Source organism: Staurois parvus, unplaced genomic scaffold, assembly GCF_062004578.1.
Source record: "Staurois parvus isolate SC_StPar_1 unplaced genomic scaffold, SC_StPar_1.0 ptg000298l, whole genome shotgun sequence".
Lineage (NCBI taxonomy): Eukaryota > Metazoa > Chordata > Amphibia > Anura > Ranidae > Staurois > Staurois parvus.
The window spans coordinates 10,610,024-10,628,638 of NW_028318094.1; the positions used below are offsets into that span (position 1 = coordinate 10,610,024).

The window sequence follows — 18,615 nt, forward strand, 5'->3', positions numbered from 1 at the left end:
CTTAAGATACCTCACCTGGGTGCTTGTTATCATATTTTTACCTCAGGAACTCCTAAGCCTACCTACGAACCCATGATAATTTACAAAGAGATCTCCTCCCAATTGAGTCTCTCAGCCTACAACCCTCTGTCTTTTCACATACTGTCTTAATTCTCTATTAAATGTTTTGATCCCAGATCTACACTGAACATCCAAACTATATGTAAGATCGGGAAAGAGAACCTGGTTGCACATTTACAGATGTAGAAGAACTGTAAAATACTTATAAGATGGTATAGATGTCCCCACCTAAAACATAGGATTTTCCCCAATGTTCCTGAATTTTGCTGGCATTTCCTAACCTCCACTGGCACAATGATCCACATATGGTGGAGTTGCTCCAAATTCGGTCCACTGCAAGATTTTATCTTGGCCTCTGATGTAAAAGGAGACTTTGATATAAGGGTAGACTCCGATGAAAGGGGGATTTTCACGGGGACTCCAAAGTAGGAGGGGATTCTGATGGCGGCCCTGATGTAAGGGGGAACTCTCATGGGCTCAAGTTTTCTTTGCTTTGCTTTCCTGAATTTTTGTTGTTGATATAAATCATATCATGTAGATTACGAAAAACACTCAAAGTAAAACGTATGTATTAATTTAAAATATACAATATGGCCCTCGTACTGAAAAGTTAGAAGACTCCTGCTACAGGTGACTCTCCCTTCTTCCCATCTTTCTTATACTCCCTACTCTATTCCATTTGTCTTCTTAACTTACCTTTCCCTTGTTCTAGTCCACTTTCTCTTCTGCTAATTCCTCTCTTCCTCCCTATATGCCACCAAACATGTCTATTTAGTGTGGTGCACATGTGGTGCCTCAACCCTTGACTTTTTAAACTTATACTCTCACTCTTTACCCCCCACCAAATCTCCGTTGCCTTATAATGTCTACCAATTGTTTATTAACTTTTCTTTTCTGCGTTATGTACCACTCAAAAAAATGATAATATTTCAAAACAATTTGACCAGTCAGTACTTGGCATGTGCCTCTATGCATCAGATTTTGCTATCACTGTAAATGATCAAATCTATTGTAGAACCCTGTAATAATTTTGTGCTTTGACTTGCACCCTGGGCCTATAGAAATTACAAAATTCAGCCCTTATATCTTTTGGCTTTCTATTACTGTGCCGTTGACCAGAAAATTAAATGTCATTTTTACTTGCTCATGTACTGTCCACTGTCTACTGTATGTGACACCAAAAAAAAATAAGAAGCAAGATGATACAAGTTGCCATAATAACTGCAAATGTTATGATAGTAAATTTTCTAAATAAATTGGATTTAGGTTTATTTTAGACACTTTGGCATGATATACAGGGAGAATAAGTAAGATCAAATGCACTTTAAACTATTAATAAAGTAAGGAGTTATAAATAAATTATAGGAATGCGGTCTTCATAAACTCTGGACTGTTAACCTATCTATTTCTGCCCTAACTGGGATGTGTATGTGGACATATATATACAATAGATAATCAGCATGCTGATCAGGTAATTATTATGGATCAGTTATGTTTCCTATATTCTTTAAAGAGAACCCCGTCAGTTAACATTAAAACAACAACAGTAGACTTTTAAATGTATTCCCTAACCCAGGGGTGCTCAAGCTGTGGCCCGCAGTGCCTTCTGATGTGACCCGCGACCTCAAACTGGTGAAGTGCATGCCCATGCTCTGAGATGGTGGATCAGCAAGCCTAGATCACGATCAAAGGGTTGCCCACCCTCCATCCCAGAGCATCGGAGTGCATGGAGCCAGCATCGGCAGCAAAGGCAGCTGCAGGATCAGGAACCACATAAGCTGATGCTTCCTCTGTAGCGCCAGCTCCTCTCACAGGAGGAGACACTGAGCAATAGACTTTTATTATAGTCTGTGAATTTGGTGCACTTTCTGAAGTGCACTGAAACTCCTGAATTCACGAGTTTTGGTGCGTTTTCAGAAAGTGCACCACACTCGCAAGACGTTATAGAAGTCTATGGCTCAGTGCAGCTAACCTGCAGGGTAAACCGCAGTACATCAGTGTGAAAGCAGCCTTATAGGGGGCTCAGAACAGTAAGGGCTTGTTTACATTTGCAGCTTTTGGACGGTAAAACCCCATAGCTCATTGTGGCCTGTAACTGGTTACCAAATTACTTAAGTGGCCCTCACTCTTCAAAAGGTTGAGCACTCCTGCCCTCATACTTACATAACCCTTGAAGTATAATTGAAGACAAAATGTTTTGTTTCTTTTTCATTGTAGAGTTATGACCCTCATCAGAATTTCATGCTATCTTTGTCCCACTGGAGAGATTTCCTTTCATTTCCTGTCCCGTAGCCAAAACAGAAAGTAATAGGAAATCCCCGGTAGTCACCAGAGTCACCATAACTGGTGTCCGCATTGGAAAACTTCACCTCTATTCCTGTTTTGGTGATCACTCAATCCAAAGCTCTAACCAAAATCTAAAAAAAAACTTTTGCCTTTAGTTATACTTTAACTGAACTACAAACAACAAGTTAAGCTAGATGTAAGAAAGAGTAAATATAAACAGACACCTGTCTAGTCTAAAAAATTTTGGTGGCCAGTAACCAGCAGAGTGAATGAAGTTGCAGTCATATAACATTCTTAGAAATCCATAAGATAAAGACCACATATTTAGGTTTACACCATGAAAGCCAAACTGTTTATTTACCTACACTTAAAAAAAATTTTTCCAGGCTTTTCCCTCCTTTAGTCATAGATTTTACTAAATAAAAAAGTTGGAAACACAGAAGTGCTTTGTAATTTTTGAATATGGTTTTAATAAGGAGCTATTGTTTGATTAATTCCTAACAGTGCACACTTACCGGAATGTTGGTGCCCAGATCTACCAATGCCAAGATCTTAAAGCCTAAAATTACAACTTATATAGCGAAGAGGGATGTTTTTTATTTAATAGTATGTCAGTAAACTCCTGTCCTTTTCTCTGTCTTTAATGTATTTTATTGAATTAAATATATACTGTAAGTTTTAAAGCTGAATTTAATATAGCAAAGAACACCACCGAGTGTAGTAATGTATCATATAAAAATAATCTGGTGTATTTTGTAAAAGAAAAGTTTGGGATTAAAAAAAACAGTCATGCTCACCTAGGTGGATGCAGGATCAGTCCAATGTTGAATCTGTCCCTTGCCTCCTCTAAGACTGAGAACTGATCGATCAAGGACCACTGCATGCTCAGTTCTTGGGCTTTAGTGAGCAAAGAGCCGTTGACTGTCAGTCATTGGCACTCTGCTCTGCCCCTACTGGGGAGAACCTGGCTGTGGAGGGGGCAGGAGAGGCTGGCTCAGGCTCGGGATTGGGATCTCTCCAGAGCCTGGACTGGCTCTGGTGCACTCCTGTAATCCATAGGAGAAGTGGGGCCAAAAGAGCTTTGACCCTACTTCTCTAATGCAGCTAGTATATATCTCTAAATTTTAAATGATTTTAAACATAATCCTTTGCACATAACTCAGACTACAGCTTCATACACATGTGCTGAAAAGAAACACAATTTCTAGAAGTCTAGAAAAGTGCATGATATAATCAGTCTACTGCTGCCCTTTCACTGTGAAATCCCAGGCTGTGCTGTTTAACTGCAGCTGAGAAAAATCTGGTCATACAGCCTGGCTGTACAGTCTGGAAGGGTATAAATCTTTTGGCAGGTAAAATAGAACCCATATATGTATTTCATTTGAGTACTTAGCTGCTGCCCTGAGTTCAGCTTTAGGTATTTAACGTTTTTATATATTGCAGTATTGCAACTAAAGGGATCCAGCTGTTTTTAACTGAATTTGCGTCACATCCGGGTACAGTTGTGAGAATCGACCCTGAAATACAGGTTTGGGTGGACTGACCCCTTATATATTTAATCTACTGAAAATGCTGGTCAGTTTAACCTCATGTATGTATATTGAACTATTTTTGGTGTGGAACTCGCATTACGTGCACTGGTTGGGATACATTTCAGGGAGAAGTAATCTCTCCTTCTAGGGTTATATTAGTGTTGGCTTCTCCTGGTTGACATTTGTCTGGTTTTATGATACATTGTCTGGGTAAAAAGAGATCCAGATAGAACATATTTAGCTTGAAATTCATAAGCTGTTCCAATGGCCAAGAACCACTATGTCCTGTTACAAAACACAGCAGCCTCCACTCATAGTCCAGGGCATACCATGAGTTCCTCCACTGCACACAGCCAACAGGTGAATTTTAAAAGGAACATTTTAGGGAGATAATATGGACGAGACCGTTGCTGACTTGGAGCTGTCATCCTTATGTATTCTTATGCTTGCTTAGTACTTTGTGAGTCCTGGAACATGTATGCAGCCAGTTAAGTGTCAGGACAGTTGATATCCACATGCTTATTCCAGGGCAGTGGCTCACCGAGTAGTAAAATAACAATAAACATGAAAGCCTTTTAGCCTTTGCTTGAACAAGTCAGCAATGGCAATTCCAATAATTCTGCCCTGAAAGGTTCCCATTAAAGCAAAACTCCACTTTTGCTGAACAAGTTATAAACCTTATTCAATTGCTCAACTAGTCATTTTAAATGGTAGCTGCTGTCATTTTCTAAAGCTGTTTAAAATCAAATGTTGCTTCCTCGCAAAATGACAACCTGGAAGTATACAAAACACCTCCAAAAAATCTCATGATTGGATCACAGTTTTTCCCAGAAATCTGTACTCAGATGCAAGTCAAAAAACTTCGTTTTTATACTTTCCAAGACATCTTCCACAGAAATGTAGAGAGTTATGGTACCTGGGCCTCAAAGTGGGATCTTGCAAGCAGCTGTTGAAGCACTATGCAGAAATACATTCTTATAGGATTTGGGATCCTCAGCTTTCCTAGGATCCTGTGTTGAGAAATTAATCTTTCCTGCTGCTTCAGTTGACTTCTCTCTCTGGGGACAACCGTGCATGTGTGCTCCCAGCCGGGACTAGTCCTAAGTAGGCTTGCTTCCATACAAACTACAAACACATAGCCTATGCAAGCCACTCCCATCCTTTCCCCTCGTTGAAGCTGACTGGCTGCTGGCACCTGCAATGTTTTGACCCAAAAGAAAATTAGAGAAGCTGTGCCGAAGAACCCAGATCCAGTGGCAGTAAATGTGGACTAGGTAGGTGTTTATGCCCACATACCATGTATGTTAACCACTTGCCCTCCTGAGTAATTACCCCCCTTCCTGACCAGGCCATTTTTTGTGTTACAGTGCTGTGTTACTTTAACTGACAATTGCGCAGTCATACAAAGCTGCACCCAAATTAAATTTGTCCTTTTTTTTTTCACGCATTGAGCTTTCTTTTGGTGGTATTTGATCGCCTGTGCGATTTTTATTTTTTGCGCTATGAAAAAAAAGACCAACAATTTTGAGAAAAAAAACAATATTTTGGACTTTTTGCTATTAAACATGTCTAGTAAAAAAATGTTAAAAATCTAATTTCATCATAAATTTAGGCCAAAATGTATTCTGCTAAAAAAAAAATCCCAATACGTGTAAATTAAGTGGTTTACATGAAAGTTTTAGCTTTTACAAATGGCGGTATAGATATGGAATTTTTTTTTTAATAGTAATGGTAGCGATCAGCGACTTATAGCGGGACTGCGGCGGGCATTCTGACAGGGGGGGGGGAACTGACTTGGTGTCTCTGACATCCCCAGTGACACAAATTTAGTGATCAGTGCTAAAAAAAAAAAGCACTGACACTGTACTAATGGCACTGGGCAGGAAGGGGTTAACATGAGGGGAGATCAAAGGGTTAACTGTGCAGGGAGTGTTTTACTAGGGGGCTGTGTCAGTGTGCTTCACTGTAAGCACACTGCTTTGGATGACTGTGCTGTGCACAGCCATCCAAAGCAGTGTACCCAAATTGACAGGGAGAACTGTTAGTAAACAAAACAGTTCTCCTCCCATTCGGAGATCATCGGACGTCACTGGGCATCAATGAGTAATTACCTGGCGATTGACAGCCACAGCCGCGAGTGGTGGCGCGGGTAGGACGCTCGTGAGGTATGCGCATGCCTCCTACCCGGAACTGCAAAATCATGTATATATATGTGATTTTGCACACCTGTACTGCCCTGCAGCAGTATTTCTGCTACAGGGTGGATGGGAAGTTGTTAAGTAGTAGGTTGTGTTTATCACACTGCCTAGCATGGATGAGAGACCCAACTGGGGGACCTTTTGGAGTAGTTTTAGTTCGGATTTAAGTCCATGTCTCCCTAAAACACATAGACTCTGAGAACTGGAGGACCCGGGTACAGATTTGGAGTCTCTGTGCCCAAACCAACATTGACTGTTTCAATACCCTCCTAGACTCAGAGATTCACAACAGATGTTAATATAATCAGCTCAAAACAATCTGATGCTGAAGTCTCTTTCTGTAATATGTTTATTAAGGTGTTATGTGTTTACTGGTGTGTCTTTGTCCCATTGTTAATTGTGTTAATTGAGTCACCTATTGTTTCTGCCTGTTGGCTAGTCCTCTTGGAGGTTCCTACATGATGGGACGGGTCTTGTGTCAACCTCACCTCGTTACCTATTCAGTGCGGGATGTATATGTAATATTTGTTTTAATTGTTCATGTGGGGACTGCCGTATTTTTAAAGTGTATAAGAACCTGTATTTCTGTTCAATAAAGAGTTCCAGTTGCACCTAAGCTGGTACCGTCTAGTTCTTGGGTGCAATGTCCTGTGTCCTAGCGGTGAGGAAGCAGTTCTCTGATGAAAGCACCCAGTCAGGGTGCCAGTCGGTCCATCACAGTATCCATTTACAGTAAAAGCAGCATCACCTTTTCTCTACTGAGCAGTTGCTTAGCAAAGAACATTTATAAACTCAGCCATGGCAAGTGGTCACCAGGGGCGGACTGACCATTTGGAAACTCGGGCACTGCCCGAGGGCCCGGAGTCAGTAGGGGGCCCCATGAGATGCCCCTGGTACCTTTTTCATAGGCTTTTTTGAGTTTGGGCAAGGACACAGGGGCACCATGATCTTCTATTGCCCGGGGGCCCCATGAGTTGACAGTCCACCCCTGGTGGTCACTATCACATTAGTCAGACCTTGACTGTTTCCTCACATCGGAAAAGTCTTATTATTCTGTAATGATTTAAGTAGACATTCACCAGCCCCAAACATATATCTGTCTGACTTTCACTATCCTGCAGATGTGTAAGCTGGTTGAAAAAAAATGACTGATGATCTGATCATTAGTGTTGGGACATTCAAAGATCCTTTTAGGTTTTATAGCAGACAAATATATTGGCACATTTTAAAATCCGCTAGATGCCATTTACAAGACAATAATTCAACTATTCTAAGTTTGTTAGGTGAAGTAATTTCTTGACAGGCTGCCAGACCTCTGGATAACGGGGTGAGTGTATATCCACAACAGTCCCACGCATTTTGGTCCTGTATAATTAAAAATAGCTTTAATTAAAACAAAGGTTTGAGGCATTTGATTAATGGGAAAAGGATTTGGAAAGTCTTGATTTTTTAGCTCAGCAAATAAACTGTGCAGCAGAAACAGAAACACAGAGATAAATCCAGGACAAGTCTTTATTTTAATAAGGGTGAAGGTGACACATGAAACCTCTGAATTGGAACTGTGATTCATAACGCCAGTGTAAAATGCTGCAGACGTCTGCCATACTGAAGTACCAATATTTGTGCTGGAAAATGGAATGCCAAAACCTAAATAAATTCTACAGCCCCAGGAATTTAACAGGTTTTCCTCTTTCACAGGAAGGGAAATCTCACCCCTGATACTGTCTGGCAGTAGGATCTCCCTGCTGGGAACCGCCACCAATAAAATTGTTGGGCAGCTTTGGTCAACACCACTGCTCATCTTATTGCTGAAAAATGTATTTCTTAAAAATCCCAGCTTCATTGTGCTGGCACAATGCCACCACCATAATCATTTTTTTAAAATTATTTTAAAGAACTACTTCCATCCTTCTCCCGATGAAGTGGAATGTTGGTCTAAGAAACATGACAAGAATTGTCTTCTCATCTACTATTCATATATAAATATTCTTTAACAAGGCCTAAAGTGACACTATACATTTAATGATTTCCGTTTTTGATTACAACAATATAGATGTTAAATAGCAATTAAATGTTGTGCTATGTGTGGAAGAAAAATTCTGTGTAAACAAACATAATAATCGTGTAGACAACTATAAATACACAATAAAATGTGCAAAGTGATACATATAAGTGATATCATATACGTTCCATGTGAGGAACAATAAAGTATTTAAAGTCCACGTGAGTGAGAACTTCCACAAACAATTTGTGAAAAAAGACATCCGTTTCTTGAATACAATATCATTAATGTTGATCTTCTTTTCATCCAATAAATCCATAAATTCTACTTTTATAGGAATCAGTAGTTCGCATTTATGTTGATCTGAACTCAAAACATGAAGATTTTCTATGTTATAGGGAACATCTAGAAATCTTAATTGTGCCTAAGCAGTGCTCTGAAAAATCAACCTTTTGTCTGGACATTTTACTGCAAAATAGCAGTGCACTTGCTGGTATATGAATGTGCCTAGGCACTCTTATGTCTAAAGGTGGTAAAGCCAGAGGAGATTTAAAGTGAGGTTTACTAAAGTCACTACTGTGCTGCTCACTGTTTTCCTTGCTGGAGGCTCTGATATGAGGAAGCAATTCCCTGCTCCCACCAATATGGCCCGGCTCCACACAGAGACACAGTGCAGAACAAGGTATGGTAAGTCAGTAATGGGGAAAGATCAGCTGTAGGGAAACCACAGGTAATACTGGTGACTAGTCCTTTTGCCTTCTGTTTGCCTTTTTTGGGGGTACACTGCTTCTAGAGTTTAGCCCCTCTTTGAAGTTAATTGGGTGTATTTAGTGATTTTATTCTTTGAGAATAATATGCCTCATTTCCAAACAACCAGTGTTTTTATTTCAGGACTTTTATCTTTGCTTACTTGCAGGTTCGATCTTCAAGACATTGGAACCTCCAGAAACAGTGCAGAAAGTCATCTTCTGGCTTGGCTACTTCAACAGCTGCATCAACCCAGTTATCTACCCCTGCTCCAGCAAAGAGTTCAAGAGAGCCTTTATACGAATTGTAAGGTGTCAGTGGGGGAACAGCAGAAGGCAGTCTGTTTTGCGGAGATCCCTGTACCGCCCTCGAAGCAGTAGCAACTCAACCCACTCACGTAAGGAGTCCATGGATGACAGACACTTTCTCAATGGTAGCCAGAGGACAGTAACATCCATCACTCCAAGCCCGAGCTACAAGAGCAGGTCACTGAGAAAAGAGAGCAGTTCTCGAGATTGTAAGCCTTCTTACATCCCTGTAGACTTGGATCAAAAACAGACTTCAGAATCCAATATGCAGGACAAATCGCAAGGTGTCTTCATTTTCCCGGGGGCTTCAGACTATAATGGACATGGCACTGACAATACAGAACAAGACTACAGTGGGTCTAAAGCCAACTCCAGTCTGATTGTAGGGCAGGATTCTATTCATTTTAGATAATAGCCATTTAGCAGGCTTAAATTTGTAAAATGCCACATACTTGTACTAGTGGGTGTTTATAGCTCTTTTGATAATCTGAGCTGCTTGGACAGGTCTGAATAGTAGGTTTTAAAGGGAACAAAACTCAGTGACTTTCAAAAACAGCAGGAGGTTTAATAAAAGTCAACTTAAAGCCCACTTGAAGTACAAAAATAGATATTAAAGTACTGTTTATGCCTATCAATTTTTTTGGGCGGGTTTAGATAGCATATGGAAGAATGAGAATCTCTGCCTTTGCTGTTATTTAGTATTTCCTTTGAGAGCTATCCTCTGACTCACAATCCTGGTGACTATGGATTTACCGAACTAGGAGCGAGGGGAAATCTCCAAGAGCAGCACAGACACAAATCAAAATTTTTTCAGTAGACTAGGGGGAAGGTAGAACCCCTGTCAGATGTTTTAGTACTGTCAGTGTCTTTGTTTAAGATTATCCCTCACTTCTTGTCTGGTGAATCCATTATTGCTGTGACATTAAGTGGGGGGAGTCTAATAGAGCACCAGATAAAAAATAAAAAATCTGACAAGGGTTTTAATCCCTCCCTGCTCTATTCAAACCTATAAAAGATAACGTTTTGGCCAGATATACACTTTAAGTCAGACAACCATTGTATTAACAACGTCCACTTTTAAAGTCTTACTGCCACTTTCCACTTATGGCCTCCTGCACACTGGGCGTTTAGCTTGCGATCTGGGCATTTATCCCTGGGTGCATACTGTGCTGGGTGTAAGCACCACTCGGTGCACTGTTCAGCCCCGTCCAGCTGCAGCAATTCTCAGCCTCTCACAGACACATTGGAGCTGGATGGTGCACCTGTACCTTCCACCTGCACCCAGGGGAGGACTGATAACTCATGGGCCCCTGGGCAATAGGAGATCATGGGGCCCCTGTGTCCTAGCCCACACTCAAACCACACCCAAAAAACCCTATGAAAGGTACCAAGGGCATCTCATGGGGCCCCCTAGAGACCCCGGGCCCTCAAGCAGTGCCCGAATGGTCAGTCTGCCCCTGCCCGCACCTAAACCCTGGAGTCTTATGCAGCAGGGATAAACATGCAATGTGCATAAGGCCTAAAACCTTTTATGAAAGTGTTCAAATATTACTGTGCAGTCCATGAGATGGAGCTCAATAATCAGCAATCAGTACCAGAACTGGTAAGACCATCCTCTTCTTTGTGGTAAAACCCTGAGTGAGGACACTTGTGGTGAGGAGTATGTATGTTACTCAGCAATGCCAGCACTGAGCACTGGAGTGTGAAGGCAAGAAGCAGCATTTTTACTGAAAACACATTTTCTTTCTCTTTCCAGTTCTAGAATTAGAATACCTCTTAGGGTGCGTTCACACTGATGCAGTGTGGTTTTTGCCACACTGAGGGTGCAGCGCAGTGTACCCATGTGTTTCTTACAGGTTACCTCTGTTTTGCCGTAGACTCCTATTGCATCGGGCGGTTATGATGTGTTTTCTGAAAGCACACCAAAAGACCTGCTTGCAGGCCTATGGCAAAGTGCAGGAAACCAGCATGAAACCCATTGGTATACTATGCTACACCCACGGTGTAGGAAAACCACACTGCATCAGTGTAAAAGCACCCTTAGCATTCAGACCTAGTTACCAAATGTTAAAATATTCAAATTCCAAACAAAAAATAACTATTTAGCTTGCTACATCAAAGTGAATTCCCAGACCATCATATGAACTGTTAATCAACTATTGGATGTCTGCCAAGTTCTCAGTATATTAAGCGCCAGTTCACAATAGAATGCAGTGCAGGAAAGCCGTCATCCGTGTGCATTTCCCACACCACAATCAAAGCGCACTGCCCTTACAATCTGCAATGGGTGCCAGTGCAATGTTAACAACACCCCAAAAGCAGTTTGCAAAAATTGCCTGCAACATGATACAAAACTACCGTGAGATCCAGTTGCAGTGTATTTCCAAAAGCAGTGCATGCTCTACTTTTGGTGTAATGCAGTGCGATTTGAGCCCATTCAAAATTAATGGGCTCAAATCTCACTGCACTTAATCATGTGTGAATTGCACAGGAATGTGCTGCACGTTCCTGTACAATTCATCGGCAATCTATAGGCTAAAAAGAACCATTTAATTATAACATACTACTAGTATTAAACCCACGGTTAGAAAGCACAAAAACTTCTCAGATGGATAGAATCCCATATGGCCATTTTAGATCCAGTAGACCCCAATATGTATATGAATCGGCAGCTCCTTTTTCTCAGTGAGATTTGATAATTCCCTGATCATCAAGTAATATGCCCCTGGGTTTCATAGCATTAAAGAACATATAAACCCCAGAATAAAAAGGTAATCCATTGCAGCTCACAAATTCTTAGATGTGGTAGCTGCATTATTTTTCAGTTTTAGGCTAAAGACATATTCAGTAAATACAGAAATACCTGCTGATCTTGCCGCAAAAAAGCACAGTCTTATTTTACTAGCAAGCTATCTTCTGTAAACATGTCATTCCCCTGGAGATAAAGAGAGAGAAGAAAGAGAAAAAGCAGCAGTAAAATTTTATATAAAAACACAGTAAATACTGATCTTAAAAATCTGAAAATTCCTTCGTAAATACCAATCAGAGAAGCAGTCTCATCAACTCTATGCAGTAAAGTGAGTGAACCTAGTCACCCTAGGATAGGATACTGGAAGTGTCTTATTCACAGGATTATCAGGTGCAAAAAAGGGTCCTTTCAGGGTGGTTTGCGTACCAACCAGCAGGGGATACCCTCACAGATCCCCTGCTGATTGGAACAGAGTGGAGCAGGTGACAGGTCCATGTCCATTCAGTTTCTACATAGCGGACATGGGCAAAGCCCGCTCGGCTCTATGGGCAGCTGGGAGTAAATGGACTCGGCTTCCTTCAATGCGGTAGACACAAGTCCATTCACATCCCCCGGTCCATAGGAATGTATGGACCATCCAATCAGGTCCCCCTGAAAAACTGACAGGTGAACCTGATTGGATTGCTCATGTGAAAGGACCCTTAAGGGAAAGAACTAATGTAATGGTTCGAATCAGTGGTGTAGCGTAGGTTGCCAGTGCCCAGGGCAAGGCAAGTATCGTGCCCCCTAACCCGTAGTCCTTTCCAACATATATATATATATATACTGTATATATATATATATATATATATACACACACACTATATTGCCAAAAGTATTGGCACAACTGCCTTTACACACACATGATCTTTAATGGCATCCCAGTCTTAGTCCGTAGGGTTCAATATTGAGTTGGCCCCGCCCTTTGCAGCTATAACAGCTTCAACTCTTCTGGGAAGGCTATCCACAAGGTTTAGGAGTGTGTCTATGGGAAGGTTTGACCATTCTTCCAGAAGCGCATTTGTGAGGTCAGGCACTGTTGTTGGACAAGAAGGCCTGGCTCGCAGTCTACACTCTAATTCATCCCAAAGGTGTTCTATTAGGTTGAGGTCAGTCAAGTTCCTCCACCCCAAAAGCGCTCATCCATGCCTTTATGGACCTTGCTTTGTGCACTGATGCACAGTCATGTTGGAACAGGAAGGGACCACCCCCAAACTGTTCCCACAAAGTTGGGGGTATTAAATTGTCCAAAATATCTTGGTACGCTGACGCCTTAAGAGTTCCCTTCACTGGAACTAAGGGGCCAAGCCCAACCCCTGAAAAACAACTCCACACCATAATCGCCCTTCACCAAACTTTACACTTGGCACAGTGCAGTCAGACAAGTACTGTTCTCCTGGCAACCACCAAACCCAGACCCGTCCATTGGATTGCCAAACAGAGAAGTGTGATTCTTCACTCCAGAGAACACGTCTCCACTGCTCTAGAGTCCAGTGTGGTGTGCTTTACACCACTGCATCCAACGCTTTGCATTGCACTTTGTGATGTAAGCCTTGGATGCAGCTGCTCGGCCATGGAAACCCATTCCATGAAGCTCTCTACGCAATGTTGTTCTGCTGATCTGAAGGCCATATGAAGTTTGGAGGTCTTTAGCTATTGACTCTGCAGACAGTTGGCGACTTTTGCGCACTGTGCGCTTCAGCATGCACTGACCCCGCTCTGTCATTTTATGTGGCCTACCACTTTGTGGTTGAGTTCCTGTTGTTCCCAGTTGCTTCCACTTTGTTATAATACCACTAACAGTTGACCGTGGAATATTTAGTAGCAAGGAAATTTCACAGATGGACTTATTGCACATTCTTTCACAAATGTTTGTAGAAGCAGTCTGCATGCCCAGTTGCTTGATTTTATACACTTGTGGTCATGGAGGTGATTGGAACACCTGAATCCAATGATTTGGAGGGCTGGCCCAAAACATTTGGCTATATATAGTGTATGTATGTGTGTATATATATATATATATATATATATATATATATATTAGGAAACTCTGTGCCTTACTTTACCCCTTCATTACAAATCCCTTCCCTTTATAGCACAAATCTCTGTGACCCCTCTTCCCCAGTCTGCCCTTCCAGCACAAATCCCCTCCTCTAGCACAAATCCCCCCTCCCAGAGCAAATCCTCTCCCCACTTCTAACACAAATTCTCCCCCTCCAACCCCCCTCCTTCTAGCACAAATCCTTTACCCTTCAACCGCCCTTCCCCCTTGCACAAATCCTCTCCCCTCCCAAATCACCCCCCCCCCCCAGCACAAATGCTCTTAACAATTCCCTCCCTTCCCATCACTCCTCCCAGCAATTATCCTAACTGCCCCCCCCTCCAGGTCACATGACCCCCCAGTGCAATTTTCCCTTTCCGAACCTTGAAACAGACCTTAGATCAGTGTTGCTCAATACAGGGGGACATCCATTCTCCTGCTTCTACTCTTTCTCTTGTGCTTGATATATTTCAGAGCTGAGCCTGGCAGTCATACCTCCAGGCCGGTCACAGGTGGGGATCGGTGCACAGTGTCCAGAGAGCGGTGCTCATTGCAGGGTCGGGCTCTCCTCCTAAACCATATCCTGGCGCTCTCAGTCCACACTGGCTCCTCAGGGTGCCTCCATGTGGTTTCCCTGTGCCTGGTGAGGGAGGAAGGGTGCCGGGATCGGGCGATGGCACACAATGAGATCCAAGTATGCCCTGCGGCAGCCTTGCTGTGCACTCCCTGAATGCTTTGTGATACAAGGGACTGCAGACCACAGCGGGACAACCCACCCACCTGAAACTTTCAGTCAAAGGCAGCCTATAGCAGCAGGAGAGGAATTTAACTCTTGGAGGGCTACAGCTGTTGCGCCTTGGACTTGTGGCCTGGCAGACTGTGCCACTCTAAATGTTGCGCCCGGGGGCAATGGCACCGGCTGCCCCCCCCCCCCCCATGCTTTGGATAAACTTTAATTTTTCTCACATTTGTTTGTCCCATTCAAAGTGTGTTTTTTTTTGTGAAGTAATACTTTTTTACTCTCCAAACAATCCCCATTTGGGGATCCCGCTCAGGGTCAGAATGGCAAGAATCTCCTGATGTCTCACTGCTATCACCAGATTTTTAAAGGGACTATATTAAAGCATTTCCAAGCAATATTCAGCCAGAAACCATGATATGCAGAGGTGCTAAACTATAAAGATTTAAAGTGTGAGGCTTCAAGTGGGCTTTAAATCAGGGCTTAGCTAATACAGGAGTCAGGCACTTCATGGACCTAAAATACTGTATTTATAAGTTGTTTTATTTGTATTTAGAACAAGAACCTGCTCACTGGCTCCTAAATACTAACTGACTTCAGGGTGCTTCTTTAAGGAGGAAATTAATTTGGGGTGCTGCGCCCAAAGGACAAGCAAGGGACTAGTCACCCGCATTGCCTGTGGTCTTCCAGCAGTTGATCTTTCCCTTTTACAGACTTACCATGTCTTGTTCTGCATTGTTTCTCATGTTGGAGGTGACTATCTAGGTACAGGCAGGGGTATGCTTCCTCAAGCTAGATCCTCCAGCAGGGAGAACAGTGAGCAGTGCACTAGTGGCATCACCAATCTCCTGAGACTAGCAGTCAGAGGTAGCAGAGCCAAATCTCACACTGCAGATATATAGTTATCAGGCTTTAGGCATAGGAGTGCCTAAGCACACTCATATACTGGGAAGTGCACTGGGTTTTCTGGAGGAATTCCAGCCAACAGGTACTATTTTCAGGGTACTGCTTAACCACAATGTTCCCTGTAATATAGCAAATCTTCACTTTTTGAGTTCAGGTTGTCCAATTTACTTTGTTGATAGCTGACTTAAGCCCAGTGACAACTGTTATTAGGAAACATGAATTATAAAGGAAGAGGAGCATTTAATGGTGTTAAATCCCAAAGCACATACTTCATGAGTTCAATGTGAATAACCTTTTTCTGCCAGCAGGTGGCACTGTTGGCTTTTATTTTGTAGGTCTGTGTGAAAATGTGGCACTTTGTACTGATTTAAAATCATAGGCAGTAGTGAAATCCCTATGAGCAGCTGGATGTAAGCAGATGTGCCCCCGCCTTAAATCAGGCCTGGATGCAAATGCCTTGAGTTCTGTCCAAGGAATCTGAATGGACCAGATGTAAATGGATGCACATCCACTAAAATCCAGCTGCCCATAGAGATATATTGCATTCCATTTTTGATCATGAGTCAAAGATGGACTGATGGAATGCCCATGTAAAATGGGCCTTAGCCTGTTACAATTGTCTCCCTCCTCTCTTTGCTTTAGGCCTGGTTTACACTTGTGGTTGGGGGGTTGTAAAAACAGATGGTTGAGCTGCATTTTTACCACCCCATCTAAGCTGCAAAGGCAGCTGTACAGGGTTATACACATGCTGTAGCAAAAATAATCCTCCCTGTTGCATTTGGTGAGCAGTACAAGTGAATGGGGATGCACCCATAGTGCAGGATTTTAGAGGTTAAAACGGGTAGTGAGGTAGGTACATAATGCCTCCTCACCTCCTTTCATGTGTCCTCTGAAAAATAATCTACTATTGATCGCTCTTAACAGGGCAAACATAAGTGTAAAGGAGCCCTAAAAGAAATTCACCATGATGAGCACCCAGTATTTCTAACTATGCAGAGTATGTTGCTCCCCTTACTCTCATGTGACAGCATCACTCCTTAATGATTGGCTGTAAGTTGGTATTCAGTGCTGTCCAAAAATGACTCTCATGTGACAGCATCACTCCTTAATGATTGGCTGTAAGTTGGTATTCGGTGCTGTCAAAAAATGACTGTTTAGGGATGGCCCCAGTTAACACCATTTTCTTTTTCTTTGTACTATGAACTTTTACAAAGCCCTCTAGTAATTCATTACTGATATCCCAAACAGTAATGTGGGGGTCAGATAAGTTGTTATTCTTAGTCAAGAGTGAATAAAACGGCATAAAAGGTTAATATAGAACAGTGACACATACCTATTTTACCTAGGAAGGTGGTGTAAAAATGCAGCTCAACCATCTGTTTTTACCACTCAAAGACAAATTCTGGCCTAGGCCTCAAAGACAAATGTTGTTGCAAAATTGTCACAAAAATGTGACACAATAATTAAACTCGTGAAACAACAACTTTCTCCAACATGGAAGAGGTCTTATTTACCTGAGCATCGATATGGCAGTATTTCTTCATGAATTGGTCACAACAATAGCACCATAAAGTAAACGTTTCCCAAATAAGAACTACTTGATTTTGTTGTACACTTTGGTAGTGACAATGAAAATGTTGCAGGGTTTTCATGAATCTGGCTACATACACACTGCCAGAAACGTGTTGCAAATCCCATATTGAACCTCCCCCATGGTGTGGACAGTTTTCTTATTTATTACGCTGGTTAAATAGTGACAGTTTCCTAATGGGACATCTAATGTAATGTTATTGAATATATAATCATCTATGTGTCATTTGTTTGTTTAATGGGTTTTCTTGTATAAATTTCAAATTTGTTTGCCCACAGTGAATAGCCTAAAGGTATTTATATATAACTGCATTGTAAATATGATATCTTTATGACACTAATAAAATAACAAGCTTTAGGTCAGTGTGCATGAAATATTTATTTTTATATATATATATATATATATATATATTTCCAGGGCTGCTGTTAGAAACCATACAGTCTCATACAGCCAACCTGACAGGGCCCCCCCCCCTAAAGTTTACTATGCTTCAGTTACGAATGAACAGTTAGTGATCGGTACTGATCACTCGTCGTGTTCATTCAGAAAAGGAAGGAACTTGTAAATGTGCCATATTTACTGGAACTTTCCCACACTTTCCGTCCTGAAGGATCCTATTGTGTGCTTGCAGCTGGCAGTGGGAAGGAGAGGAGGGAAGTCGGAAGCACTGCGGAGGTGGGGGGGGGGCACACAGGCTGGCCTGCTCAGCAGGGGGAAGCATATGGTGCACAGGGAGGGCGATGGGTGCAGCAGGGACAATTACAGGAACTGATCCCCTGTGTGACTCTCTCTGCAGCAGCTGAAAGCCAGTCTGAGGGAGAGGAGAAGCCAGTTTTCAGCTGTTGCAGAGAAAGCCATACATGGGATCTGTTCCAGTAATCGGTTCCAGTAATTGCCCCCACACACACACACACCCACTCACAGTGCTGATCACCCTCCCTGCCCACATCCAATTAACCTAGCTGCCTGGGCCCCCCTGCTGGCCTGGGCCCCGTACAGGGTACAGGAGGAGAGGTAACCCCTTCTCCACTGCCCTGTATATTTCTATAGGATACCCAGTGGCAGAACCTGTTGATTGTTTTTGTTTTAACCCATCAGTCTTCAGGTTTCTTGGGGCTGAGTGGTCCTCACTGATGCAGAGAGTGGTGCTGACATCAGGACCTGAATACTGTATGATTAAAGGGGACCAAGGTGATACTCCCTCATAGGACAGGGCAATGACACCCTGCACTCCCAGGCTGAATGACACTGGCCAACTAAAGACATCTTGTGGTGAAAAAGAGGTACTGCATGGGGCAGCTCTGCATTGAAGGTAAATACAGCACCTAGGGCTGCTTTTTTTTCCTCTTAAAACAGTGCATGTTATTAAATAAATAACAATTTAGTCTGAAATTGGAATTTTATTATTTTTTTATTC

General features: G+C 42.3%; 1 protein-coding gene across 1 annotated transcript in view; it reads left to right on the top strand.

Annotated features, from left to right (window-relative positions):
• Window positions 1-17,555, top strand: part of ADRA1B (adrenoceptor alpha 1B) — a 42,108-nt gene extending 24,553 nt beyond the window's left edge. The window contains exon 2 of the mRNA XM_089682863.1: window positions 8,995-17,555. Coding sequence (XP_089538989.1) covers window positions 8,995-9,545 — 551 coding nt within the window. The 3' untranslated portion in view covers window positions 9,546-17,555. The remainder of the gene's footprint in view (window positions 1-8,994) is intronic.
• Window positions 17,556-18,615: the final 1,060 nt, after the last annotated feature.